The 24,874-nt window shown below is 37.9% G+C and overlaps 1 protein-coding gene across 1 annotated transcript in view; it reads right to left on the bottom strand.

Annotated features, from left to right (window-relative positions):
• Positions 1-24,874, bottom strand: part of PDCL2 (phosducin like 2) — a 66,489-nt gene that overhangs the window by 25,221 nt on the left and 16,394 nt on the right. Inside the window, exons 3-5 of the mRNA XM_053577446.1 lie at positions 14,982-15,219; positions 6,404-6,524; positions 5,694-5,784 (exon numbers count right to left, since the gene is read on the bottom strand). Coding sequence (XP_053433421.1) covers positions 5,694-5,784; positions 6,404-6,524; positions 14,982-15,219 — 450 coding nt within the window. The remainder of the gene's footprint in view (positions 1-5,693; positions 5,785-6,403; positions 6,525-14,981; positions 15,220-24,874) is intronic.

Here is a 24,874-nt window from a genome sequence, read left to right as displayed (position 1 = left end):
GATCACTGAATATTAAATGAGATAAGACATGTAAATTTCTTAGCTTGGTGCCTGGCACACAATGAGCATTCCATAATGTTACCTATTTATTCACCCATAGAGAACCTTAAAACTTCCATTAAAACTTTCTCAAAATTTATATATTTTGATAATTGCCTGACTCTTGAAACAAATCCAAATGGTTACTGACATATCTGCAAGTTTCTTAACATTTAGTGATTCTATACATCTAAATTTGCTGTGGGCCACTTACTCCCCTTCTTTCATGGTATATAAATTATATTTTCTTGCTTTGTGTATTCTGTGATGCTCTAGTATCAGGCACCTTGATGATCCTGTACAGACTGCCCCTCCCAGGGCTAATTCCAAGAGATAGCAAACATTCACCAGACAGCATGCTCTCCTAACAAAACCAACAAATCTACAGCCCATATGCTCAATCACCTGCGATATCAGACTAAACCACTATCTCCCTGCCCTCATCACCCTAGGGCCAAGTACCAGACAACTAGATACAGCCCCTACAGCCCAGAGCCATAATTACTCAAACTACCCAGTCCTAACTCTGCTTATTTGGCCTGGCCTTGCCTTTCTTACAGGAACCACAATGAAGACTTGTGCCCAAGCTGTCCCCTTGCTCCTCTAACTCCTGACCAGTCCAGGAGCTTGCAGTGTGGCTCTGTGTGGCAGGGTGTGCCCCCTTTCCTTGGGAACTGTAACACATGATCTTTCCAATGGCAATCATCTCCTGATACAACTGAATGGAAACAAAATTCTGATACATTTTAAAACACTCTGGCCTTATTTCACATGTTAGAAACCTCTCCCTTTACATAACCAGTAATCCAAGCAAAATGAAGTCTAGAGGAGAAGGCCAGAGACAGTGACCTTGGGCCAGCACCTTCATACTTTTCAAAGAGAGATCTTTCAATTTTCCCTCCACTGGCCCAAATACTCTGAGCCTGGAGTTACCCCAAAGGTCTTTGGGGAGCGCTGCTCTGTTTATACTATCACAGACTTCCTTCAGTTTGATCTCACTGGCTTTCTGAAATTCCAAAATGCTCTTGTTCCAATGACAGCCCCATACCCTACCTGATGGCACAACTATCAACTAGTTCTCTTCTTCCTCCCCTCTTCCACCTCCTCCTTCTTGTTTTTCTTTTCTTTTCTTTCTTTCTTTTTTTTTTTTTTTTTCTGGAGACAGCGTCTCACTTGGTCACCCTTGGAAGAGTGTCATGATATCTTAGCTCTTAGCTCATAGCAACCTCAAACTCTCAGGTTGAAGCAATCCTCTGCCTCAACCTCTCAAGTAGCTGGGACTACAGGTGCCCACTACAATGCCCGACTATTTTTTAGAGACAGGATCAGGCTGGTCTTGAACCTGTGACCTCAAGCAATCCACCTGCCTCAGCCTCCCAAATGCTAAGATTACAGGCATGAGTCTGCACTCAGCCGTCATTTTTTGTATTTCAATGGAATTGGGCAGGAGAGAGGGTAAACACACCGGCTTGGTATGCCATTAGGAAATCACATACTGTTCAATGGCCTGCATATTTTACCTAACAATCATATCAGTCGCATAACAGAACGCTCTCTAGCTATTAGGGAATTAAATGCTTTACAAACCCAATGGTAAGACAGAACAGGTTCTAGGCTGGGCTACCAGGAATGACTCCCAGAACAATATAGCAAAACTGGTCTTCCAAGGCTTTCTCTACTGCAATCTGGAAACCAGGGAATCTGGAACAACTGTTCCATTATTGGCCCTAGCATCAAACTATTCTGAGAACTAGAAAGCACTGTAACAGCTGTTGTCTCTAGATACATATCTCCCTTAGCAATAATCCAAAGATAAGAAATCATTGTCAGAATAATGACTCCAAAACTGTGATGCCAATTCTAGATTAGTACCAGACAAATGGATGCTTTGTGGGCTACCATGTCTTTCCCCACTTAATTTGAAATGAAATTCTGAATTTGAATGTCTTATGAATGTGTCCAACAATACCTAAATCACACTCTTCACCCACGGGGCAATAAAGTCTGAGAAATGTAGTCTTAACTTTTTAGCTTTCATGGTGCTGGAACATATACCAAGAGGAAGGCCACGTATCAGGGAGCCAATTCAGTTAGGCTGCCATAAAAAAATGCACTGCAGATACGTTTACAGCTACATACGGATTTTTTCATCCTTTTAACTTTAAGAGCTTCTGAGTTGATTCACTTCTTATCTTATAGCTTATCATTTATGCAATAGCAATTTGTCTCTTCTTTTATGAATATTATATTTTTCATTTATCCTGTCCTAAGGCAGTGGCTGGGACATAAAGTATGCTGTTTAATGACAGAGATGACAACATACAACTCATCTTTTACTTGTAATTAATGGTAACTTTTAATGTTTTTAAAATCTTTACCAAGTAAAAAAGTTCTATTGCTGTAGCTTACTAATAGTTTTAAAAAATACTTTCCTGGTATTTTGTTTTTGCTTTAAATAGGCACTATCAAGGTAACTACAGAATTTCCTCTTCTTAAGAACAAGTGAAGGTTCGGTGCCTGTGGCTCAAACAGCTAAGGCGCCAGCCACATACACCTGAGCTGGCGGGTTTGAATCCAGCCCGGACCCACCAAACAACAATGACAGCTGCGACCAAAAAATAGCCAGCCATTGTGGCAGGCGCCTGTGATCCCAGCTACTTGGGAGGCTGAGGCAAGAGAATCACTTAAGCCCAGGAGTTGGAGGTTGCTGTGAGCTATGATGCCACAGTACTCTACCCAGGGCGACAGCTTGAGGCTCTCTCTCTCAAAATAAAAAATAAAAAACAGAACAAGCGATATTCCCAAATCCTATAGGTTCAGTACAGAAGTGAAAATATTGCCATAATTTGTGGCAGCTAGATTTGTGGTTTTCGAGTGTAATATATCAATAAAGGGACTGCTACATATGACATCTCTCTTTATTCTCTGTAGCAAGGACTAGCTGGGTGGTCCTCATGATGTTTCCTCCTCCAGGGAAGATATAATTGCCAGGAAGTCTACATGTGCCAGCTTCCCTTGCAGTTAGATTGGGGTCATGCGAACAATGAGAAAAGTGACATATCCATTTCTATGACTCATCCCTAAAATGTCCCCCTTGTGATCTATCACACTGTCTCCCTGAAACACACAGGACAAGATTAAGGATCCTAAGACAGTGTAGCCCCTTATGAAAAGAGCCCAGGTCCATAGTCATTGCTGGGAGTAGAGCTGCTCAGGATAACTGCAGGATATGCATCAAAAAGTTGTGCAAACATCACCACTAATTCAAAAACTTTTTTTTTTTTTTTGAGACACAGTCTCACTCAGTTGCCCTGGGTTAACAGCTGTGGTGTCAAAGCTCACAGCAACCTCAATCTTTTGGACTCAAGCAGTTCTCTTGCTTCAGCCTCCCAAGTAGCTGAGACTACAAGTGCCCACCACAATGCCTGGCTATTTTTCCAGAGACAGGGGTCTTGCTCTTGCTCAGGCTGTTTCGAATGCCTGAGGTAAGCAATCCACTCATCTCAGCCTCCCAGAGTGTTAGGATTACAGACATGAGTCACTGTGCCTGGCAAAAAACATTTTCATCACTCCAAAAGAGACCCAGTATCTATTTGCAGTTACTCCCTATTCCCTCATACCAGGCCCTGGTAACCAATAATTTTCTTTCTGTCTTTATGACTTTTGTGACTAGTTCCTTTCCCTTGACATTCTGTTTTCAAAGTCTATTCATGTTGTAGAACATACTGATATTTCATTTTGTTTTATGGCTGAATAATCATTGCATAAACATGCCACTTTTGGTTGTCCACTCAGCAGTGGGTGGGCATTCAGGTTGCTCCATTTTGGAGCTACTGTGAGTATATTGCTCTGAATGTTCCTATACATATTTTGTGTTTCCAATTCCCTTGGGTATACAGCTGGGAGTGAAATTGCTGGATCATATGATAACTCTATGTTTAACATTTTGAGAATCCAATAGAATATTTTTCAAAGTGGCTGCATCATTTTATATTCCTACCAGCAATTCACAGGGATTCCAATTTCTCTATATCCTTGCCAAGAATTTTGTTATTGTCCATTATTTTTATTATTATATATTTGGTGGGTGTGAAGTGGTCTCTCATTGTGGAGTCTTCCTTGCCTCTAGTAGTAAGTGTCAGAATTGAAGTAAATTGAAGGATACCCAGTTGGGTGTCCAGAAAGTTGGAGAACTGGCTAGTGTGGGAGAAATTCCCTTACTCTTGCTGCTGATTTTGTGTCAGAAGTGGTTTGAGTAAAACTACACACAAGGAACTAAAAAGTACAATAACTGAGCCAGGCATGGTGGCTCATGCCCGTAATCCTATCATTTTGAGAGGGCCAATGCAGGGGATTGCTTGAGGCCAAGAGTTCAAGACCAGCCTGGCCAACTGATTGAGCCCGGTCTCTATAAAAAATTTGGCTGGCCACAGTGGCTCATGCCTGTATTCTTAGCACTGTGGAAGGGCGAGGTGGGCGGATTACTTGAGCTCAAGAGTTCAAAACCATTTGAGCAAGAGCAAGACCCTGACTACTAAAAATAGAGAAACCATCTGGGTGTTGTAGCAGATGCCTGTCTTCCCAGCTACTCAGGAGGCTGAGGCAGGGGGATCGCTTAAGCTCAGGAGTGTGAGGTTGTTCAAGTGATCTCCTTGCCTCAGCCTCCAGAGTAGCAGGGACTGCAAATACCCACCACAGTGCCCAGCTGCTTTTAGAGATGGGGTCTTGCTCTTGCTCAGGCTGGTGATATGTGCCTATAGTCCCAGCTACTTGGAAGACTGGGCCAGGAGGATTGGTTGAGCCCAAGAGTTTGAGGCTGCAGTGAGCTATGATGAAAATGGTGGACTTAATCTGCTAATATTTTTTAAAAGATTTTTGGGTCTACATTTATGAGGGAGATTTGTCTAAAGTGCTCTGGTTTTTTCAATGTCTTTGTCTGGTTTTAGTATCAGGATAATGCTGGCCTTGTAAAAGAAGTTAGGAAATGTTTCATACATTGTTCTAATTTCTAAAAATATTTGTCTATGAATGGTAGTAAATTTTTCCTTAAATAATAGAAACCCTTGATTAACATCATGCTAGAAGTAAAATAATGACCATCTTTCACTCTCTCTCTCTCTTTTTTTTTTTTTTTTACAGTTTTTGGCCAGCGCTGGATTTGAACCCGCCAACTCCAGCATATGGGGCCAGCACCCTACTCCTTTGAACCACAGGTGCCACCCCATGACCATCTCTTTATTGGGTTTTTATTGATATTTTCTGCTTTACTCATATATAACTTGATGACATTCCACTGTACATTATTGTATAATTTTCTATTTGAGGTGGGTGCAGGGGTTGTGCGTCTATAATACTAGCTACTGAGGCAGTGAGGAAGGAGGATCTTTTGAACCCAGAAGTTCCAGGCCAGCTTGGGCAAAATAGTGGAATCCTTCCTCTTTATATAAAAAAAGTTTAAGATCCTATTTAAGCAAAGGCAAAAAATTGAGAAAAAATGATGTAATTCCATCTTATATAAAGTGAATTTTAAAATATTACTTAAAAATTAGTTTTGTTCTTTTTAAAATATATTCCATAAGACAAAACTCTTAGTTTTATCCTTACAATACTTCTGCATTCAAAAATTCATAAGCAACTTAAATGAATTACTGTACCTATATATTTCAATAGCTCGCATATCTTCTTCATCAAATTCATCTTCAGCTTCCTTCAACTGTGCAAGAGTCATCTTTTCATAAGGTTTAACTAGGACAACATAAACCAACAAAATAATCAAATTGTTTAAAAATTATTTTTACTCTACAGCACGTCTAGAAAAAACAATATCTTAGATAAACGGAGATCAAAACTTAAAGCAGCCAGCCATAAGATAGATTTACAAATTATAGAGACTGTAACATTATAGTGTTATTACTCCCTCAAAGTTCACAGAACTGAGAAGCGACATCTAAACGTAGATTGAAAATCAGTTAGACTCTGTAAGTTTAGATTTCCCCCAAGTTCCCATAAATCTTAACCAATGGTTCCTACTATCCAGAGTGATCTACTATCCAGAGTGATCAGAACAGAAAGCATTGCATGATCACAAGGAAGAGAGGCACGGTGAGAGAAGAAAGCTCACCAGCGCATTTTGGTGCTCATATTAACTAGCATGTGATTTTCAACATCTGAGTTAGCCATTTTATTTTTATTTATTTATTTTTTTTGAGTTAGCCATTTTAAATCAGTATACTAATACTGAAAGTAGGTGGCGTTATGTTACATTATTTCTAATGTTCTCGCTCTCTCTGTGTTCATGAAATACTGCATCATTTCCTTAACTGTGCTCTCCCTTTCATCAACCCCTCCAAATGGACTACTATACCCATCGCTTCTTTCTGTAAACGTAAAACCATTTCTTCAATTTCATCTTTTGGCTCTTCTTTTGGAGGAAGAATACCAAAATCTCTTAAAATTTCATTCCATTCTGTATCTTCATTGGGATCCTACACAAAAGAAAAAGAAAACCTATTAATATAGGTTGTTCACTTTAATAAATATTTGTAAAACTTAATGATAAGTAGCATTGTATGCAATTGTTCACAAACTTTACAAACAATACATTTTTAAAATTTTTTTCAGATTAATGTAGGGTACAATTAGTTACAATGTTTGCATTTGTTAGGTAAAGTCCCTGTTGCAGTTGTGTCCTGCAGCCGGGAAGTGTGCCATGTACCCTTACATTGTGCCCGTTAACTGAGAGCACACCCATCCCTCTCCCTCTTCCTCATGGTCCCTCCCCCTCCCTCCACCTTGAATTGATTTGAATTTTTTTCTTACATGGGTGTGTATTAGATCATCTACTGGCTTCATATTAGTATTGAGTACCTTGGATTCTTGTTCCTCCCTTCTTATGATACTTTACTAAGAAGAATGTGTTTCAACTCCATCCAGGTTAATACAAAAGATGCAAAATCTCCATCTTTTTTAAGGCTCAGTAGTAAATGTATCCATGGTATATATATACCACAGCTTGTCGATCCATTTCTGGGTTGGTAGGCAGGTAGGCTATTTCCACATTTTGGTGATTGTAAATTAAGTTGTGATAAACAGTCTAGAGCAAATGTCCTTATGATAAAATGACTTTTTTCCTTCTGAGTAGATGCCTAATAATGGGATTGTGCCATCAAATGGAAGGTCTATTTTAAGTTCTTTGAGAATTCTCCATACTTCTTTCCAAAGAGGCTTATATTAGTTTGCAGTCCCACCAAAAGTGTAAAAGTGTTCCCTTCTTTCCACATCCACACCCACATCTGCAGCTTTGGAACTCTGTGATGTGAGCTAGCCTCACTGAGGTTGGGTGGTTTCGTTTTGCATTTCTCTGAACATAGAGGGACAATGAACTTTTTTTTTTATATGTTTGTCAGCCATTCACCTGTCATCTTCAGAGAAGGTTCTGTTCATGTCTCTTGCCCAGTGATAGATAGGATTGTTTGCTCTTTTTTTGTTGATTAATTTAAATACTCTATAAATCCTAGTTATCAACACTTTGTGAGATTTGTAACATGCAAATATCTTTTCCCATTCTGAAGGTTGTCTATTTGTTTTAATTGTTGTGTCATTAGCTGTTGAGAAGTTTTTCAGCTTAATTAAGTCCCACTTGTTTATTTTTATTGTTGTTTAGATAAATTTCAGAGAATAAAACAAAGTGGCCTGCTTTTTCCTACATCCTAAGATTACAGGTTACTCTGAAAACTTGAACAAAAAAATCGATTTAGAACACATATAATAACAAATATTAGGAAAATAACACATAAGTCACGGGAAATTCACTGATGACTACAATGGGCAAAACCAATTTGCATCACACAAATACAATTTTTTTCTACGTAAGCCTTCAATCCTTCAGATGAACTTTTTTTGTTTGTTTGTTTAGACAAAGTCTCACTCTGTTGCCCTGGGTAGAGTGCTGTGGTGTCGTAGCTCACAGCAACCTTAAACTCTTGGGCTCAAGCAATCTTCTTGCCTCAGCCCCCCAAGTGCCTGGGACTACAGGCACCCACCACAGTTTACTTCTATTTTTAGAGACAGAGTTTTGCTATTGCTCAGGTTGGTCTCGAATTCCTGAGTTCAAGCCATCTGCCTGCCTCGGCCTCCCAGAGTGCCAAGATTACAGGCATGAGTCACTGTGCCTGGCCTCAGATGAACTTCTTTTTCAGTTATATGGCTTTATGGGACTCTAACTTGTGGGTTAAATCTTAGGAGAAGGTAGAAATCTTTTTTTTTTTTAATTACAATTCTGTGATTTTATTTTATTTTGTTTGCAGTTTTTGGCCGGGGGAAAGTTTGAACCCACCACCTCCAGTATATGGGGCCAGCACCCTATTCCTTGAGCCACAGGCACTGCCCAGAGGGTAGGAATCTTCCCACTATTTAAGTACCATCTAACCATCATTTCCTTTCTATGAAAGTTAGCTTTGTTTTCCTTCTTTGTTATTTGTTGCTTTTATTTGCAGCTTTTCCAGAAGTTGTCTAGCACATACTAGCTATTACCTTTCTAGCCTGCTGCCCATATTCTCTGATGTTTCCAGAGAAAAGAGTGAAGGTAGTTGTATATATGAGTGAATACTGTGGCAGACAAAGTCTAAGATGGCTTTGAACGACCTCCCTCTCCTTGATGAGGGATGCAACTGTGCTTTGCTTCGAACCAATAAATATGACAAAGGTGAAAGAATGTCATTTCTGTAAGTATGAATACATTCCACAAGATTATAATTTCTATCTTGTGCCAGACTACCCTGCGTACTGGCTTTGATAAAGGAAGCTACCATACTGTTAAGTGCCCCGGGGAGAGAACCATGTGGCAAGGAAAACACACCAACAATATGCTAAGAACTGAGGCCCTCGGGCAGTGCCTGTGGCTCAAGGAGTAGGGCACCAGCTCTCTATATAGGAGGTGGCAGGTTCAAACTCGGCCCCAGCCAAAAAAATTGCAAAAACAAAAAACCTGAAGCCCTCAAAAGAAATCAACCTTGCCAGCTACCATATAAGTGAATCTGGGAGTTTATCTTTGCTCTGTTGTACCTACAAAATGAGATTGCAGCTCTGGCCAAAAGCTGTCAATAATCTGTTTTTCATTGTCTAATATTTTCTTTGTCTATAGCAGTGATTTTTCAACTGGTGTGCTATAAGAGCTTAGGTGTGCTGGGAAAAATTTTAAAGAATATTAATCAAATTATTTTCAAATGAAGTTCAAAGCACAGTAAGTATATATATATATATATATATATATATATTTATTTATTTATTTATTTATTTATTTATTTTATTTTTTTTTTTTGCAGTTTCTGGCCGGGGCTGGGTTTGAACCCACCACCTCTGGCATATAGGGCCCGTGCCCTACTCCTTTGAGCTACAGGCACTGCCCTACTCTTTTTTTGTTTAATTAACATAATTTCAGTGGCCATGAGATAAAAAGTGTTGAAAAACACTGCTCTATAGTATTCTGCAGTTTTATCATGAAGAAGAATTAAGGTGTTTCTTTTAATTTATCCTGTGTGGGTTCAGTGGGTTTTTTGAAGCTATAGAAGGATATCTCTTTTTCATTTTATTATTATTGACAAAAATACTTTACATACAGTAGAACCTTCATAGTTGATCACCTCCCTACATTGACCACTATTAAACTGACGTAATTTTCATAGACCAGGCATGTAGCACAATGAAAGAGCATTTCATTGTGTATATACATGATATGTATGTCTTGGTACAGCAAGCCTAGCTCCTTACGTTGACCCCTCCATATCTTAACCAGTTTGTTACAGTCCCTTGGGTGGTCAACTTATAGAGGTTCTACTATATTTAGGGAGTGCATGTAAGTATTTTTTATGTGCATAGAATGTGCAATGACCAACTCAGAGCATCTGGGGTTATCCATCACCTTGAATATTTATTGTTTCTAGGAATTGGTAATGTGTCAAACCCTCTCTTTTAATTACTTTGAAATATACTATACATTGTTGCAACTATAGTCACCCTGCTGTGCTCTGAGTATCAGGGTTTATTTATTCTATCTATGCGTTTGTTCCCTCTAACCAATCTCTCTATATATCCTCTCTCTATATATATTCTCAACTATACACCCTTCCCAGACTATAGTACTTATCACTCTATTTTCTATCTCCATGAGATCAAGATTTTTAGCTCCCAAACATGAGAACATGTGACATGTGACTTTCTGTATCTGCTTTATTTTACTTAACATAATGATCTCCAGGTTCATCCATGTTGCTACAACTGACGTGATTTTATTCTTTTTATGGCCAAATAGTATTTCATTGTGTATATACCATATTTTATTTATCCATTTGCATGTTAATGGACATTGGGTTACTTTCTACTGAGAATTGCTACAGTAAACATATGATTTCAAGTATCCCTCTGGTATACAGACTTCTTTTCCTTTGGCTACATACCAGTAGTGCTAATGCTGGATTGTATGGTAGTTCTATTTTTAGTTGTTTGAAAATCTTCATACTGTTTTCCACAGCAGTTTTCCTAAGTCCTATTCCCACCAACAGTGTATAAGAGTTCCCCTTTCTCTGCATCCTCACCAACATCTGTTATTTTTTGCTTATGGTAATAGCCATTCCAACAAGTATAACATATTTCTTTCCTTTTAATTTTGATTTTCATTTCACTGATTCTTAGTTACATCCAGCATTTTTTATATACCTGTTGGTATACAAAAGACATTTCTATGTCTTCTTTTGAGAAATGTCTCTGTATGTCATTTGCTTACTTTATAATGGAATTATAATGGTTTTATTTATTGTTGAGTTGCTTCAGAGTTCCTTGTATATTCTAGATTAGTGTTTTTCAACTTTTTTTTTTTTATCTCACAGCACACTCGAAGTTAAACCTGCGGCACACTTAAATTGTGTTGATCCAAAAAAAGAGTAAAAAAGAGAATATATTTACTGTGCTTTGAACTTCTTTTAAAAATAATTTAATTAATGATCTTTAAAAATTTTGCCAGCACACCTAAGATACTCTTGTGGCACACTGGCTGAAAATCACTGTTTTAGATAATAGTCCTTTGTCAAATTAATAGTTTGCAAATGTTTTCTTCCATTCAACAAGTTATCTCTTTATTCTGTTGATTGTTTTCTTTGCTGTCCAGAAACTTTTTTTTTTTTTTGTAGAGACAGAGTCTCACTTTATGGCCCTCAGTAGAGTGCCGTGGCCTCACACAGCTCACAGCAACCTCCAACTCCTGGGCTCAAGCGATTCTCTTGCCTCAGCCTCCCGAGTAGCTGGGACTACAGGTGCCCGCCACAACGCCTGGCTATTTTTTGGTTGCAGTTTGGCCGGGGCCGGGTTTGAACCCACCAGCCTCGGTATATGGGGCCGGCGCCTTACCGACTGAACCACAGGCGCCGCCCCAGAAACTTTTTTTATAAGATGATTTAGACGTAGAACATTTTTAGCCATATTTGTCTATTTTTGTCATAGTTGCCTGTGCTTTTGAGTTGTTAACCATGAACTCTTTGCCAAGACCAATGCCAAGACCAGTGTTTTCCATGTGTTTTTTCTAGTAGTTTTATTGTTCTAGATGTTACACTAATCCATCGGTAGTTGATTTTTGTGTATGAGGAGAAAGGGGGTCTAGTTTCATTCCTCTGCCTTCAGTATGATGTTAGCTATGAGTTTATCTGACATAGTTTTTATTATTTTGAGGTAAATTCCATCTATTCTTAGTTGAGAGTTTTTTACAAAGGAAATGCTGAATTTTATTGAATGCTTTTTCTCCATCTATTGAGATCATATGTTTACAGTCCTTCATTACATTGATGTGATACATCTCATTCATTAATGTGCATACATCGAAATATCCTTATATCCCTGACATGAATTCCACTTGGTTATGGTATGTTGTCTTTTGGTTTCCTAGTATTTTGTTAAGGATTTTTGAGTCTATGTTCATCATAGACTGTAGTTTTCTTTTTTGTTGTGTCCTTTTCTGGTTTTGGTATCAGGATAATGCCAACCTCGTAGAATTAATTAGGGAGAGTTCCCTACCCTTCAATTTTTTGGAATAGTTTCAGGAGGATTGGTATTAGTTCTTTTTCATATATCTGGTAGAATGTGACTGTGAATCCTTCGGACCTGAGCTTTTCTTTTCTGGGAGACGTGTTATTACTGATTCAATCTCACTAGACATCAACACCAAGAGGAACTTTGGAAACTATACAAGTACATGAAAATTAAACATGTTCTTTGAATGATACTGGGTCAATGAGGAAATTAAGATGGAAATAAAAAAATTTCTTGAAACAAATGAAAATATGAACACAACATACCAAAACCCGTTGAATAAAGCAAAAGCAGTGCTAATAGGGAAGTTTATAGCAACGAATGCCTACCTTAAAAAAAGAGAAATATTTAAAATAAACAACCTGACAAAGTACCTCAAAAAACCAGAAAAGCAAGGGCAAACCCAAAATCAGCATTAGAAATAATAAAGAACAGAGTAAACTAAATGAAATATGAAATAAAAAAATACCAAGGATCAATAAAATGAAAAGTTGATTCTTTGAAAGAATAAATAAAATTGATAAACCTCTAGAAAGACTAATTAAGAAAAGGAGAAAATCCAAATAAATAAAATCAGAAATGAAGGACATTAGAATTAATACCACAGAAATATAAAAGATCATCTTAGACTATTAAGAACTATATGCTAATAAAATGGAAAACCTGAATAGACCAATAACAAGTACCAAGAAGATAACTGACATGATTTCAACTTTTTGACAATCAAGGGATTGTAAATTGTTGACACTTGTTTTCCACATGGTTATATCTGGAAGAATGTTCCATATGTGGAGGAGAAAAATGTATATTCTGAAATTGCTGGGTAAAGTTTTGTGTAAATGTCTGTTAGATCCATTTGGTCTAGAGCTCAGTTTGAATCCTATGTATTTTTAAAATTTTCTATCTAGATGATCTGTGTAATGCTGAAAGTAAGATATTAAAGTCCCTAACAATTAATGTATTGCAGCCTATCTCTCTTTAGGTCTAGTAACATTTGCGTTATGAATCTGGGTGCTCTAGTCCTGAGTACGTATATACTTAAGGTTATATCCTCTTGATGGATTGATCCCTTTATCACTATATAGTGACTTTGTCTACTTTTTTTTAAATACTGTTTTTGAGTTAAAGTCTGCTTTATGTAATATAAGTATAGCTAATCCTCATTGCTTTTGGTTTCAGTTGGCGTGGAATATCTCTTTCCATTCCTTTACTTTCAATTTTCATGTGTCTTTGCAGGTAACGTATGTTTCTTATAGGCAGCACACACTGGATCATGTATCTTTATCCACTCAGGTAAGTAGAGAACGTAATTAATTTACATAGAAAGCTGTTATTGATATGTGAAGACTTATTACTGTCACATTGTTAATAGTTTCTATGGTTGTTTTGTATACTCTTTTCTCCTTTATCTCTTCTGTTTGTCATTGTGGTTTGGTGGTATACGGTAGTGGTACCATTTGAGTCCTTCTGTTTGGTTTACCAGTGAGTTTTATGCTTCCACGTGTTTTCATAATGGTAAATGTCATCCTTTTGCTTTCAAGTTGAGGACTCTTGCAAATTTCTTATGGGGCCAGTCTAGTGGTAACGAATTCCCTCAGCATTGCTTATCTGGGAAAGACTTTATTTCTCCTCCCTTAAAAGGGACAATTTTGCTGAATATGATATACTTGGGTGACAGGGTTTTTTTCCTTCAGCATGCTGAATGTATCATCTAATTCTCTCTTGGCCTTAGTCTGACAGAGGTTCAATTATAGGTAACTAGTCACTTTTCCCTTTCTATGTTTAATATCCTCTTTTTGGCTTTGACTTTAGACAATTTGAGTATAATGTGCCATGGACATAACTTTTTGCATTTTATCTGTTTGGAGATCTTTCAGCCTCCTGTATCTAAATGTTTAATTCTCTACTAGACTTGGGAAGTTTTCATCTGGCATTTAATTAAATAGATTTCTATTCCTTTCATTCTCTCTTCACTCTCAGAAACACTAAATAATTCAAACACTCAGCCACTTTACATTCTCTCAAATGTCATAAAGGCTTTACTCATTTTCTTTTATTATTTTTCCGTTATTTTTTGAGACAGCGTCTCACTGGGTACACTGGCATCATCATAGCTTACTGCAACCTCAAACTCCTGGGGTCAATTGATCCTCCTGCCTCAGCCTCCTGAATAGCTAAGACCACAGGCACACATCCCAATGCTCAGCCAAATTTTATTTTCTTTTTCTTTTTTTTTTTAATTTTCATAGAGACAGGATCTTGCTCTTGCTCAGGATGGTCTCAAACTCCTAAATTCAATGCCTTAGCTTCCCAGAGTGCTAAGATTACAGGCATGAGCCACCACACCCAGCCTCAAATATGTTATTTGATTAAGTGAATTGCTCAGTTCTAGAATTCTTGTTTGATGATTTTTTAAAATAATTATGTCTTTGGTAGATTTCTTATTCATATGCTGAATTGTTTTCTGATTTCTCTATTGTTTTTTACAATTTTCTCGTATCTTTTCAAGCCTCTTTAAAATCAGTATTTTGAGTTTACTGGCAATTTTATGATTTTTCAAGTAAGTTGCTGGAGAGTTAGTGTATTCCTCTGTGTACTATTTCCTAGCTTTTTCATGTAGCCCGTATCGTTGGATTGATATCTGTGTATCTAGTGCAAGAGGTGCTTTTCCATTGGGAGGGCCTTTTCCCTGAAGGTATTTTTGGAGGGTAGGGAAATTTGGTTTTGATTTTGGATTCCAAAGTAGTGCAATCTTTGTATGATTTCTTCAGCTGTAAATAGTGTCAGTGGTATCTGTTATTTCTCTGGTGACTTTCAGTGTGGTTATTTGTGGACACTCTCGTGAACCTTGCTGAGGCCTAGGATACCAGGTAGACTAATCTTTGGGTCCTGGTGGTGGCAGCAATGGGCTGAGCTTGCCCTGTTTGAGCCCCAAGGTGGCATATGTTGGCAATAGTGTGAGTGGGTCCAGGTTGGCCAATTTTGGGTCCTCCAGGTGACTTGCCTGAATTCTGACAGTGGCAATGGAAGACTGGGTGTGTGGGTGAGTTCTTGGGTGCGTGGGCAATGAATGTGATGTAAGCAGTGGTAATAGTGATGGTGGAGCTACCCAATGGAACACAGTGATCTGTGCTGGTGTTTGCATGGCAGTGACAGGTTGGGTCAGCCTGACTTTAGACCCTGGGAGGGATAATGAGGTGCCAAAAGTCATGCACTGGGCTGGTTATTTCCATGCCTCTGGGCAGCATGCTCAAGTACTGGGGAGACAGAACTGGGCCAATACATTTGTCCTAAAGTTCCCCAGTAATGCATCCAAGCACTGACTATGACAGGAAACAGTGAGGTTACCAGTGGAATTGTCATGTGTGGGCAGAGGCAGTTGTGCTACAGGCCCACCACCAGGGAAGACAAAGTTAAGATCAAAGGGAGTAGCATAGAAAGACAGCTGTGAGATGTAGAGTTTCCTCACACCTCAGTCTCACAGCACCCTGCAACAGTGACAGTGGGGGTTGTCCTTGAGGCACATGAAAGTGCCTAGCCTCCTCTCTTCCTCCTAGGGCCAGCAGTGGAAGCAGCAACAGAAGCCCCAGACCCAGAGGGACACAATCCTTTGGGGGCTTGGCTCTCAGAATAACGTCATGCTGCATTTGCTTGGGGCTCAGAAGCTTATGGAACTCAGCGTTAAGTTCCTTCTCTGAAGCCATGTCTCTGTGCAATCTCTATGCATTCTTGAGGCCTGCATGGGTTGAGGTGTTCTCCAATAGCTAGGAATATAAAAGTCATGGTAGGAATGTGGAGCCTTGAGGGGCTCTCATTTTCTCTTTCCTGTACCTAGGAGCTTCTTCTGGCTCAGCCATTCCTCCCTTAGTCGGCTGCCCCACTTTTCCTGTCCCTTTTTCAATGTTCTCAGTCACATCTTTATTGAACACCAGGGTTCTATCTTAGAATCTATTTGAAATATGAATATCCACTTGCCATTTTGATTCCTCTCCATATACTAGCTGCATCTAGTAGGCCATCTTAAATCAGTGAGTTGGTATCTTTTAACTTTTCTGAAAAATTCACAAAAATTATCTCTTCAAATGTTCTTTGACGTTTTTCTTTCTCATCCGTACCTCTGGGATTTCAATTAAACATATGTTAGACCTTCTTAGTCTCAGGTGGTTTTTTTTGTATCTTTTCTATTTCTATTCTTCTGACTGATGAACCCATCCATTGATTTTTTTTTTTTTTTTTTTGAGACAGAGTCTCACTATGTCAGCCACGGTAGAGTGCTGTGACATCATAGCTCATAGCAACTTCAAACTCTTAGGCTTAAGCAATTCTCTTGCCTCGGCCTCCCGAGGAGCTGGGACTACAGGTGCCTGCCACAATGCCTGGCTATTTTTTTGTTGCAGTTGTCTTTGTTGATATTAGCTGGGTTGGGCTGGGTTTGAAACCACCACCCATCTTCCACTGATTTTTTTTTTTTTTTTAAGACAGAGTCACACTATGTTGCCCTCAGTAGAGTGCTGTAGCATCACAGCTCACAGCAACCTCTTGGGCTATTTTTTGTTGTTGCTGTTGTTGCAATTGCTTAGCTGGCACAGGCCAGGTTTGAACCCACTACCCTCAGTGTATGTGGCTGGCGCTGTAACCACTGTACTACAGGTGCAGAGCTATCCACTGATATTTTAAATGTTATTTGTTGCAGTTTTTTATTAGACGTTTTACTTGGCTCTTCATCAAATATTTTTTATTGTGACAAAATATGCATAAAATTTACCATTTTTAACTATTCTAAGTGCACAATTCAATGACATTACATACATCCACACTGTTGTACAATGATCTTCACTATCCATTTGTAGAATTTTTCATCATGTCAAAGTGAAACTATACACTCATTTTTATTCTTTGATAAGTTATAATGACATATAATTGTGGGATACATAGTGATATTATGTATAGACTGTGAGGAAGGACTAAAGCAAACTAATTAACATATCACTTTATATACCACTCATTCCTCTTTTTTTTAATTTTTTTTATTTTTACATATACATGTGTTAATTAGGTTTCCTTTTTTTGCCTTCACAAAATTAAAAAGACTTAAAATTTAATAACAATAACAATGTTTAAGATAAGGATTAGAAACAAAAACTTCATAAAGAACAAACATAAATACATTCAGAAAAGGAATCAGACAACTGCTTCATCAAAATATTAAGCAATAATAATAATAATAATAATGCAAAGAAAGTAACATTCACATTGTCAAATAAGAGTATGTCTATCATAGAATGCTTTGACTCTGAGATTCACTATGGAGTCATCAGTTAACTTCCTGTTATTTTTTTGAAGTATCAAAAAATATACAACTAATATTTATAAATAAAAGTAAAAGATAATTTCAAAAAACAGATCATGCTAAATCTTATAGACAACAGAAAAAGAAGAAATACATCAAAATCATTTTACTTGATCTGGGTACACCTGATATTAAATTGGAGAAAATATATTATTATAAAGGAGAAATTACAAACATACGACACTTATAAATGAGGATACAATATCCTACACAACATATTGACATGTTGAGTTAAAAATTAATGTTTAAGTAATATACGTTAGTCAAAATTAATTTATGTGAAAATTAGTCACTATTTTCTTTTCTTTTCTTGTTCTTTTTCTCTTCCTCAGCCCTTCCCTCATTCTCTGTCTGCTCTCCCCTTCCCCCATGCACCACCATGTCATTAATTGTCTTCAAATCAAAATTGAATACATAGGATTCATACTTCTCCACTCCTGTGATGCTTCACTAAGAATAATATGTTCCACCTCCATCCAGGTTAGTACAAATGCTAAAAAATCTCCATTTTTTATGGCTGAATAATATTCCTTCGTATACATACACCACAGCTTACCCATCCATTCCTGGGTCGAAGGACATTTAGGTTGTTTCCACATTTTGGCAATTGTTAATTGGGCTTCAATAAACAGCCTAGTACAGGTGTCTTTATAATAAAAGGTTTTTTTTTTCCTTCTGGTTAGATGCCCAGTATGGGATTGCAGGATCAAACAGGAGGTCTAGGTTGAGTTCTTTGAGGTTTTTCCATATTTCCTTCCAAAAAGGTTGTATTAGTTTGCAGTCCCACCAGCAGTGTAAAAGTGTTCCTTTCTCTCCACAACCGCACCAGCATCTGCAGTTTTGAGATTTTGTGATATAGGCCATTCTTGCTGGGGTTAGGTGATATCTCAGATGGTTTTAATCTGCATTTCTCTAATAATTAGGGATGATGAGCATTTTTTCATATGATTGCTGGCCAGTCTGTCATCTTTGGAGTAGATTCTATTCATCTCTCTTCCCCATTGATGTATGGGATTATTGGTTTTTTTCTTGTGAATTAATTGAAGTTCTGTATAGATCCTGGTTATTAAGTGTTTGTCTTATTCAAAATATGCAAATATCCTTTCCCGTTGGGTAGGTTGTCTATTTGCTTTGGTTGTTGTTTCCTTGGCTGTACAGAAACTTTTCAATTTAATTAAATCCCATTTGTTTATTATTGCTGCTGTTGCTATTGCCATGGCAGTCTTCCTCATAAAGTCTTTCCCCAGGCCGATATCTTCCAGTGTTTTTCCTATTCTTTCTTTGAGGATTTTTATTCTTTCATGCCTTAAATTTAAGTCCTTTATCCATCTTGAATCAATTTTTGTGAGTGGAGAAAGGTACGGATCCAGTTTCAGTCTTTTACATGTGGATATCCAATTCTTCTAGCACCATTTATTGAATAGGGAATCTTTCCCCCAGTGGACACTCTTGTTTGGTTTATCAAAGATTAGGTGTCTGTAAGTTGTTGATTTCATTTCCTGGTTTTCTATTTGATTCCAAATGTCTATGTCTCTATTTTTGTGCCAGTACCATGCTGTCTTGGCCACTAGGCCTTGTAATACAGCCTAAAATCCGGTATGGTGATACCCCCGGCTTTGTTTTTATTACTAAGAACTGCCTTAGCTATATGGAGTTTTTTCTGGTTCCATACAAAATGCAGAATCATTTTTTGCAAATCTTGAAAATAGGATGTTGGTATTTTAATAGGGATGGCATTGAAATCGGTAAATTGTTCTGGGGCAGTATAGACATTTTAACAATGTTGATGCTTCCCAGCCATGAGCATGGTATGTTCTTCCATTTGTTAAGGTTACATAATTTTCTTTATAGAGGTCCTTCACCTCTTTTGTTAGGTATATTCCTAAGTATTTGATTTTCTCTGGAGCTATGGTGAAGGGAGTTGTGTCTTTAACTAACATCTCATCTTGGCTGTTGTTGGCATAGACAAAAGCAACTGACTTGTGGACATTGATTTTATATCCTGAAACATTACTGTATTTTTTAATGACTTCCCAGAGTCTTGTGGTTGCATCTTTAGGGTTCTCTAAGTATAAGATCATATCATCAGCAAAGAGGGAGAGTTTTACCTCCTCTGCTCTGATTTGGATGCCCTTTAATTTTCTTGTCTTGTCTAATTGTATTGGCTAGAACTTCCAGCACTATGTTGAATAGTAATGGTGACAGAGGACAACCTTGTCTGGTTCCAGTTCTAAGACGGAAAGCTTTCAATTTGACTCCATTCAGTAAAATATTAGCTGTGGGTTTGTCATGAATAGCTTTGATCAATTTCAGAAATGTGCCACCTATGCCTATACTCCTCAGTGTTCTTATTAGAAAAGGATGCTGGATTTTGTCAAATGCTTTTTCTGCATCTATTGAGAGGATCATATAGTTTTTAGTTTTACCTCTGTTGATACAGTGAATAATGTTTATAGACTTGCACATGTTAAAACAGCCTTGCATCCCTGGGATAAAACCTACTTGATCATGATGTATGACTTTTTTGATGATAAGCTGTAATCTGTTGGCTAAGATTTTGTTGAGAATTTTTGCATCTATATTCATTAGTGAAATTGGTATGAAATTCTCCTTTTTAGTTGGGTCTTTTCCTGGTTTTGGTATAAGAGTGATGTTTGCTTCATAGAATGTGTTGGGGAAGATTCTTCCTTCTCAATTTTTTGGAATAATTTCTGCAATATAGGAATAAGCTCTTCTTTGAAGGTTTGATAAAATTCTGGTGTGAAGCCATCTGGACCAGGGCATTTTTTTTGGTGGAAGATTTTTTTATTGTTTCTTTGATCTCAGTGCTTGAAATTGGTCTGTTCAGGAGATCTATTTCTTCTGGGGGTAAGTCTAGGGAGACGTTGTGATTCCAAATATTGACCCTTTCCTTCACGTTGTCGAATTTCTGGGCATAAAGTTTCTGGTAGTATTCGGAGATAATCTCTGGTATCTCTGTGGCATCAGTTGTTATTTCCCCTTTGTCATTTCTGATTGAGGTTACTAGAGATTTTACTTTTTTATTTCTAGTTAGTCTAGCCAAAGGTTTATATATTTTATTTTTTCAAAAAAACCAACTCCTTGTTTCATTAATTTTCTGAATGATTCTTTTGTTTTCAATTTCATTAATCTGATTTAATTTTGGATAGTTCTTTTCTTCTGCTGGGTTTAGGCTTAGATTGTTCTTCTTTTTCCAATTCTATCAGATGGCTTGTGAGTTTGTTGATGTGCTCTCTGTTTTTCAAATGTAGGCTTATAAAGAGATAAATTTTCCTCTCAGGACTGCTTTTGCTGTATCCCACAGGTTTTGGTAACTTGTGTCTTCATTGTTGTTATACTCAAGAAAGTTAATAATTTCCTTTTTTATTTCCTCCCACACCCAACTGCCATTCAGCATAAGGTTGTTTAACTTCCATGCCTTTGTGTGAGGTTGAGCATTTTTGTTGGAGTTGAGTTCCACTTTTAGTGCCTTGTGGTCTGAGAAGATGCAAGGTAGAATTTCAATTCTTTTGATTCTGTTGAGGTTTGTTTTGTGTTCTAGGATATGATCAATTTTGGAGAATGTTCCATGGGATGATGAGAAGAATGTATATTCTTTATCTTTGAGATGGAGTGTTCTATAAACGTCTATCAAGCACAGTTGTTCTAGGGTCTTATTTAAGTCCCTTACATCTTTGTTTAATTTCTGTCTAGAGGATTTGTCCAGCTCTGTAAGAGGAGTGTTAAAGTCTCCTGTTATTATGGTGTTATGGGATATCATATTGCTCAGACTCAGTAAGGTCTGTTTCAAGAATCTGGGAGCATTTAAATTGGGTGCATAAATATTTAGAATTGAAACATCTTCTTGTTGTATTTTTCCCTTGACCAATATAAAGTGACCATCTTTGTCTTTTTTGATTTTAGTTGCTTTAAATCCACATGTATCTGAAAATAAGATTGCAACCACTCTTTTCTTCTGAATTCCGATTGCCTGAAAAATTGACTTCCAACCTTTAACTCTGAGTTTTGTCTTTTGATGTGAGGTGTGTTTCCTACAGACAGCAAATAGATGGCTTGTGTTTTTTAATCCAATCAGCCAACCTATGCCTCTTCAGTGGGGAATTCAAGCCACTGATGTTTATTGAGATAATTGATAAGTGTGGTAGCGTTCTAGTCATCTTATTTTGTGAAAGTTCATTGCTTAGTTTTGTCTTTTGCATCATTGTGGAAACTAGGTTCTGTCCTTTAATTTCTGGGTGTTTACTTTGCTGAAGGTCCATTGTGATGGTCAGTGTGTAGAACAGGTTGAAATATTTCCTGTAAGGCTGGTCTTGTATTTCCTCCATGTTTGTATATCAATAAAAGATTTGTTTTCTCTGTCAATTTTAAAGCTTAGCTTAGCAGGATATAAAATTCTGGGCTGGAAGTTGTTCTGTTTAAGTAGATTAAAGACAGATGATCATTGTCTTCTGGCCTGAAAAGTTTCATTAGAGAAGTCTGCAGTGACCCTGATGGGTTTGACCCTATAGGTCAGTTGGCACTTATTCCTGGCAGCTTGCAAAATCTTTTTGTCTTGACTTTAGATAGATTCATCACAATGTGCCTTGGAGAAGCTCTATTTGAATTGAGGTGACCAGGTGACCCATATCCCTCCAAAAGGAGTATGTCAGAATCTTTGGTGATATTACGGAAATTTTCATTTATAATATTCTCTAGAATGGCTTCCATTCCTCTGGGGCGTTCTTCTTCCCCTTCTGGGATACCTATAACTCGTATGTTTGAACACTTCATAGAGTCCCATAATTCTGTCAGTGAACATTCTGCTTTCTCTCTCTTCTTTTCTGCCTCTTTAACTATCTGAGTTATCTCAAGAGCTTTATCCTCTACCTCTGAGATTATATTTCTGCATGATCTACTCTATTGTTAATACTTTCTATTTCATCCTTAAGTTCCCTAATTGACTACTTCAGTTCCTTCAGCTCTGCTATATCCTTTTTATATTCTTTGTATTCTCTTATTTGATTCTATTTTTGGATTTCCTTTTGGTTATTTTCTACTTTCTCAGCAATTTCCTTCATTGTTTTTTGATTGTTTTCCACTTTCTCAGGAGTTTCCTTCATTGTTTTCATCATCTGTATTTTAAATTCCCCTTCTGTCATTTCTAACATTTCTATATAGGAGGAGTCCTCTGCTGTAGCTACCTCATGATCCCTAGAAGGGGTTACGCTGAACTGGTATTTCATGTTACCAGGATTTTTCTACTGATTCTTCTTCATGAGTGCTTTTTTGTATCTGTTTCCTTACCCTAATTATTCTTTCACTTCTTCTTGCTCTTTAAAGTTTTAATGAGTTCTTTTGGTAGGGGACCAGAAGGATGAGAAAATTGAATAGCAAGAAGGGAAAAAAGATTTTAAAAAGAAAGAAAAAAGAGAAAGAAGAGGGGGTGAGTAAAAGGAAATATTGACAAAAAAAGGAAAGGGACTGAAAGAAACAGGAGTAATACAGGTGTATGTAGTGTACTATGACCCAACCTGAAAGACTCTCAACCTCTGGGAATGCTGTGTTGGGTGATTCCCTTGAGGTCAACAGCTTTTTGCCAGCTGGATCAAACACAGTACCCCACCTCCACCAGATAGTGAGGAAAGCCAACAATAGTATAAATCAAACCAAAACAACAAGCAAGAAACCTTATGGGGTTTGGAGGAAACAAACAAACAAAAACAAATAATAGGGGCAGAAACACTGGCAAAAATGAAATTCTAATTGGTAAAGAAGGCAAAAATAAAAGCTTGTATTTAAACTAGGATAGTGGACAAAAAAACAAACAAACAAAAAAAAGAAAAACAATAAAAATACCAGGGAAAAATGTTGAAATTAAGAAAAAACCCAAACAAACAAAAAAAGTAAACCCCCAAAACCCTAAAACTGAAGAACCAAATAGTATATATATCTTGCTGAATATTGTGTGGGCAACAGGTGATCTTCTGAGGTATAAGATGCTAATCACAATGTTGATACAGCTGGACAAGATGGGAGACTGAAGTCCTCTGATGATCTCTCAGACCCCTCAGGCTTGGGAGCCCCAAAATGTCCTCAGCCCACTTGAAAGACACTCCAAACTATGAACCTTGGCCACGCAGAAGCTTCCCAAGGAAAGCACTTGTCCCTGGGATTTCTACTGGTGTGGCTGCCTGCTTATTCAGTGCACCAAGTCCAGGCTCCCACTATGCTCCTGAGGGTCAAGGCTGTTAATCTGTCACACTTGGAACTCTGCACTTCCCCAGTGTCACAGTGCCCTCCTTGGGGCAGCTCAGTCACTAGATTGCTCGCCCAAGGTCTCCTGTCTGATCTCCATGCTGCAACACACAGGGGCAGCTCTCCCACAGCAGCTGTGTAGGCAGCCCACAGCTGAACGATATTAGCTCCCTTCCAGCTCAGCAACTCAGACCGGGGCCACAGACAACACCCAAAGTCGTCTGCACACACTGGCCCAAGATCTCCCAAAGCAATTCAAACAAGTGCCCAAATCCAAGAAAACCAAAACAGTCCACAGGTAAGGCATTTCCTGCTTGCAGTCTCGCTGTTGCTATGGGTACAGCTGTAGGCAGCCTCCGACCAAACAAATGCACCTACCACTTGCCAGATTTTCCACCGCTTCTGTCTTCCTCGTGGGGTCCAGAAGTCTCTCACTGGCTTCCTGTGTCACCAAAGGGAAGCCTCTGGGCAAAAATCCACTGGCCAGAGATGCCTGGAGTCTTCTCTTGCCACTCTCACTGCACCTGGCTGCATAGAAGCTGTTACTTGGCCGCCATCTTTTCTCCTCCCACCACTCATTCCTCTTAACTGCAACTTTCTAACCTCTGACCAATATGTTCCCAATCCTTCCAACCCCCAGACACTGATAACCACCATTCTATTCTCTGATCCTATGAGTTTGATCATTTTAGATTCCATATACAAGTTGAACATGCAGTTTTTCTCTTTCAGTGCCTGGCTTATTTCACTTAATGCAATGTCCTCCAGGTTCATCTATGTTGTGGCAAATGACATTTCCTTCTTAAAGGCTGAATATTATTCTATTCTGTATATATACACTACATTTTCTTTATCTAATTCATCTGTTGATGGACGTTTAGGTTGATTCCACAATTTGCTATTATAAAGAATGTAGAAATGAACATAGGAATGCAGATATCTCTTCCGCACACTGATTTCAAATCCTTATGATATATACCCAGAAGTAGGATTGTTGGATAATATGGTAATTCTTAGTGTTTTGAGGAACCTCATATAGTTTTCCATAATGGCTGTACTTATTTACATTTCCATCAATAGAGTACAAGGGTTCCCTTTTCTCTGTATCTTCATCAACACTAGTTATCTTTTACCTTTTTGATAATAACTATCCTG

This window comes from Nycticebus coucang, chromosome 23 (assembly GCF_027406575.1).
Source record: "Nycticebus coucang isolate mNycCou1 chromosome 23, mNycCou1.pri, whole genome shotgun sequence".
Taxonomy (NCBI): domain Eukaryota; kingdom Metazoa; phylum Chordata; class Mammalia; order Primates; family Lorisidae; genus Nycticebus; species Nycticebus coucang.
The sequence above is the reverse complement of the archived record's forward strand: the minus strand, read 5'-3'. Positions and strand labels throughout refer to the sequence as shown.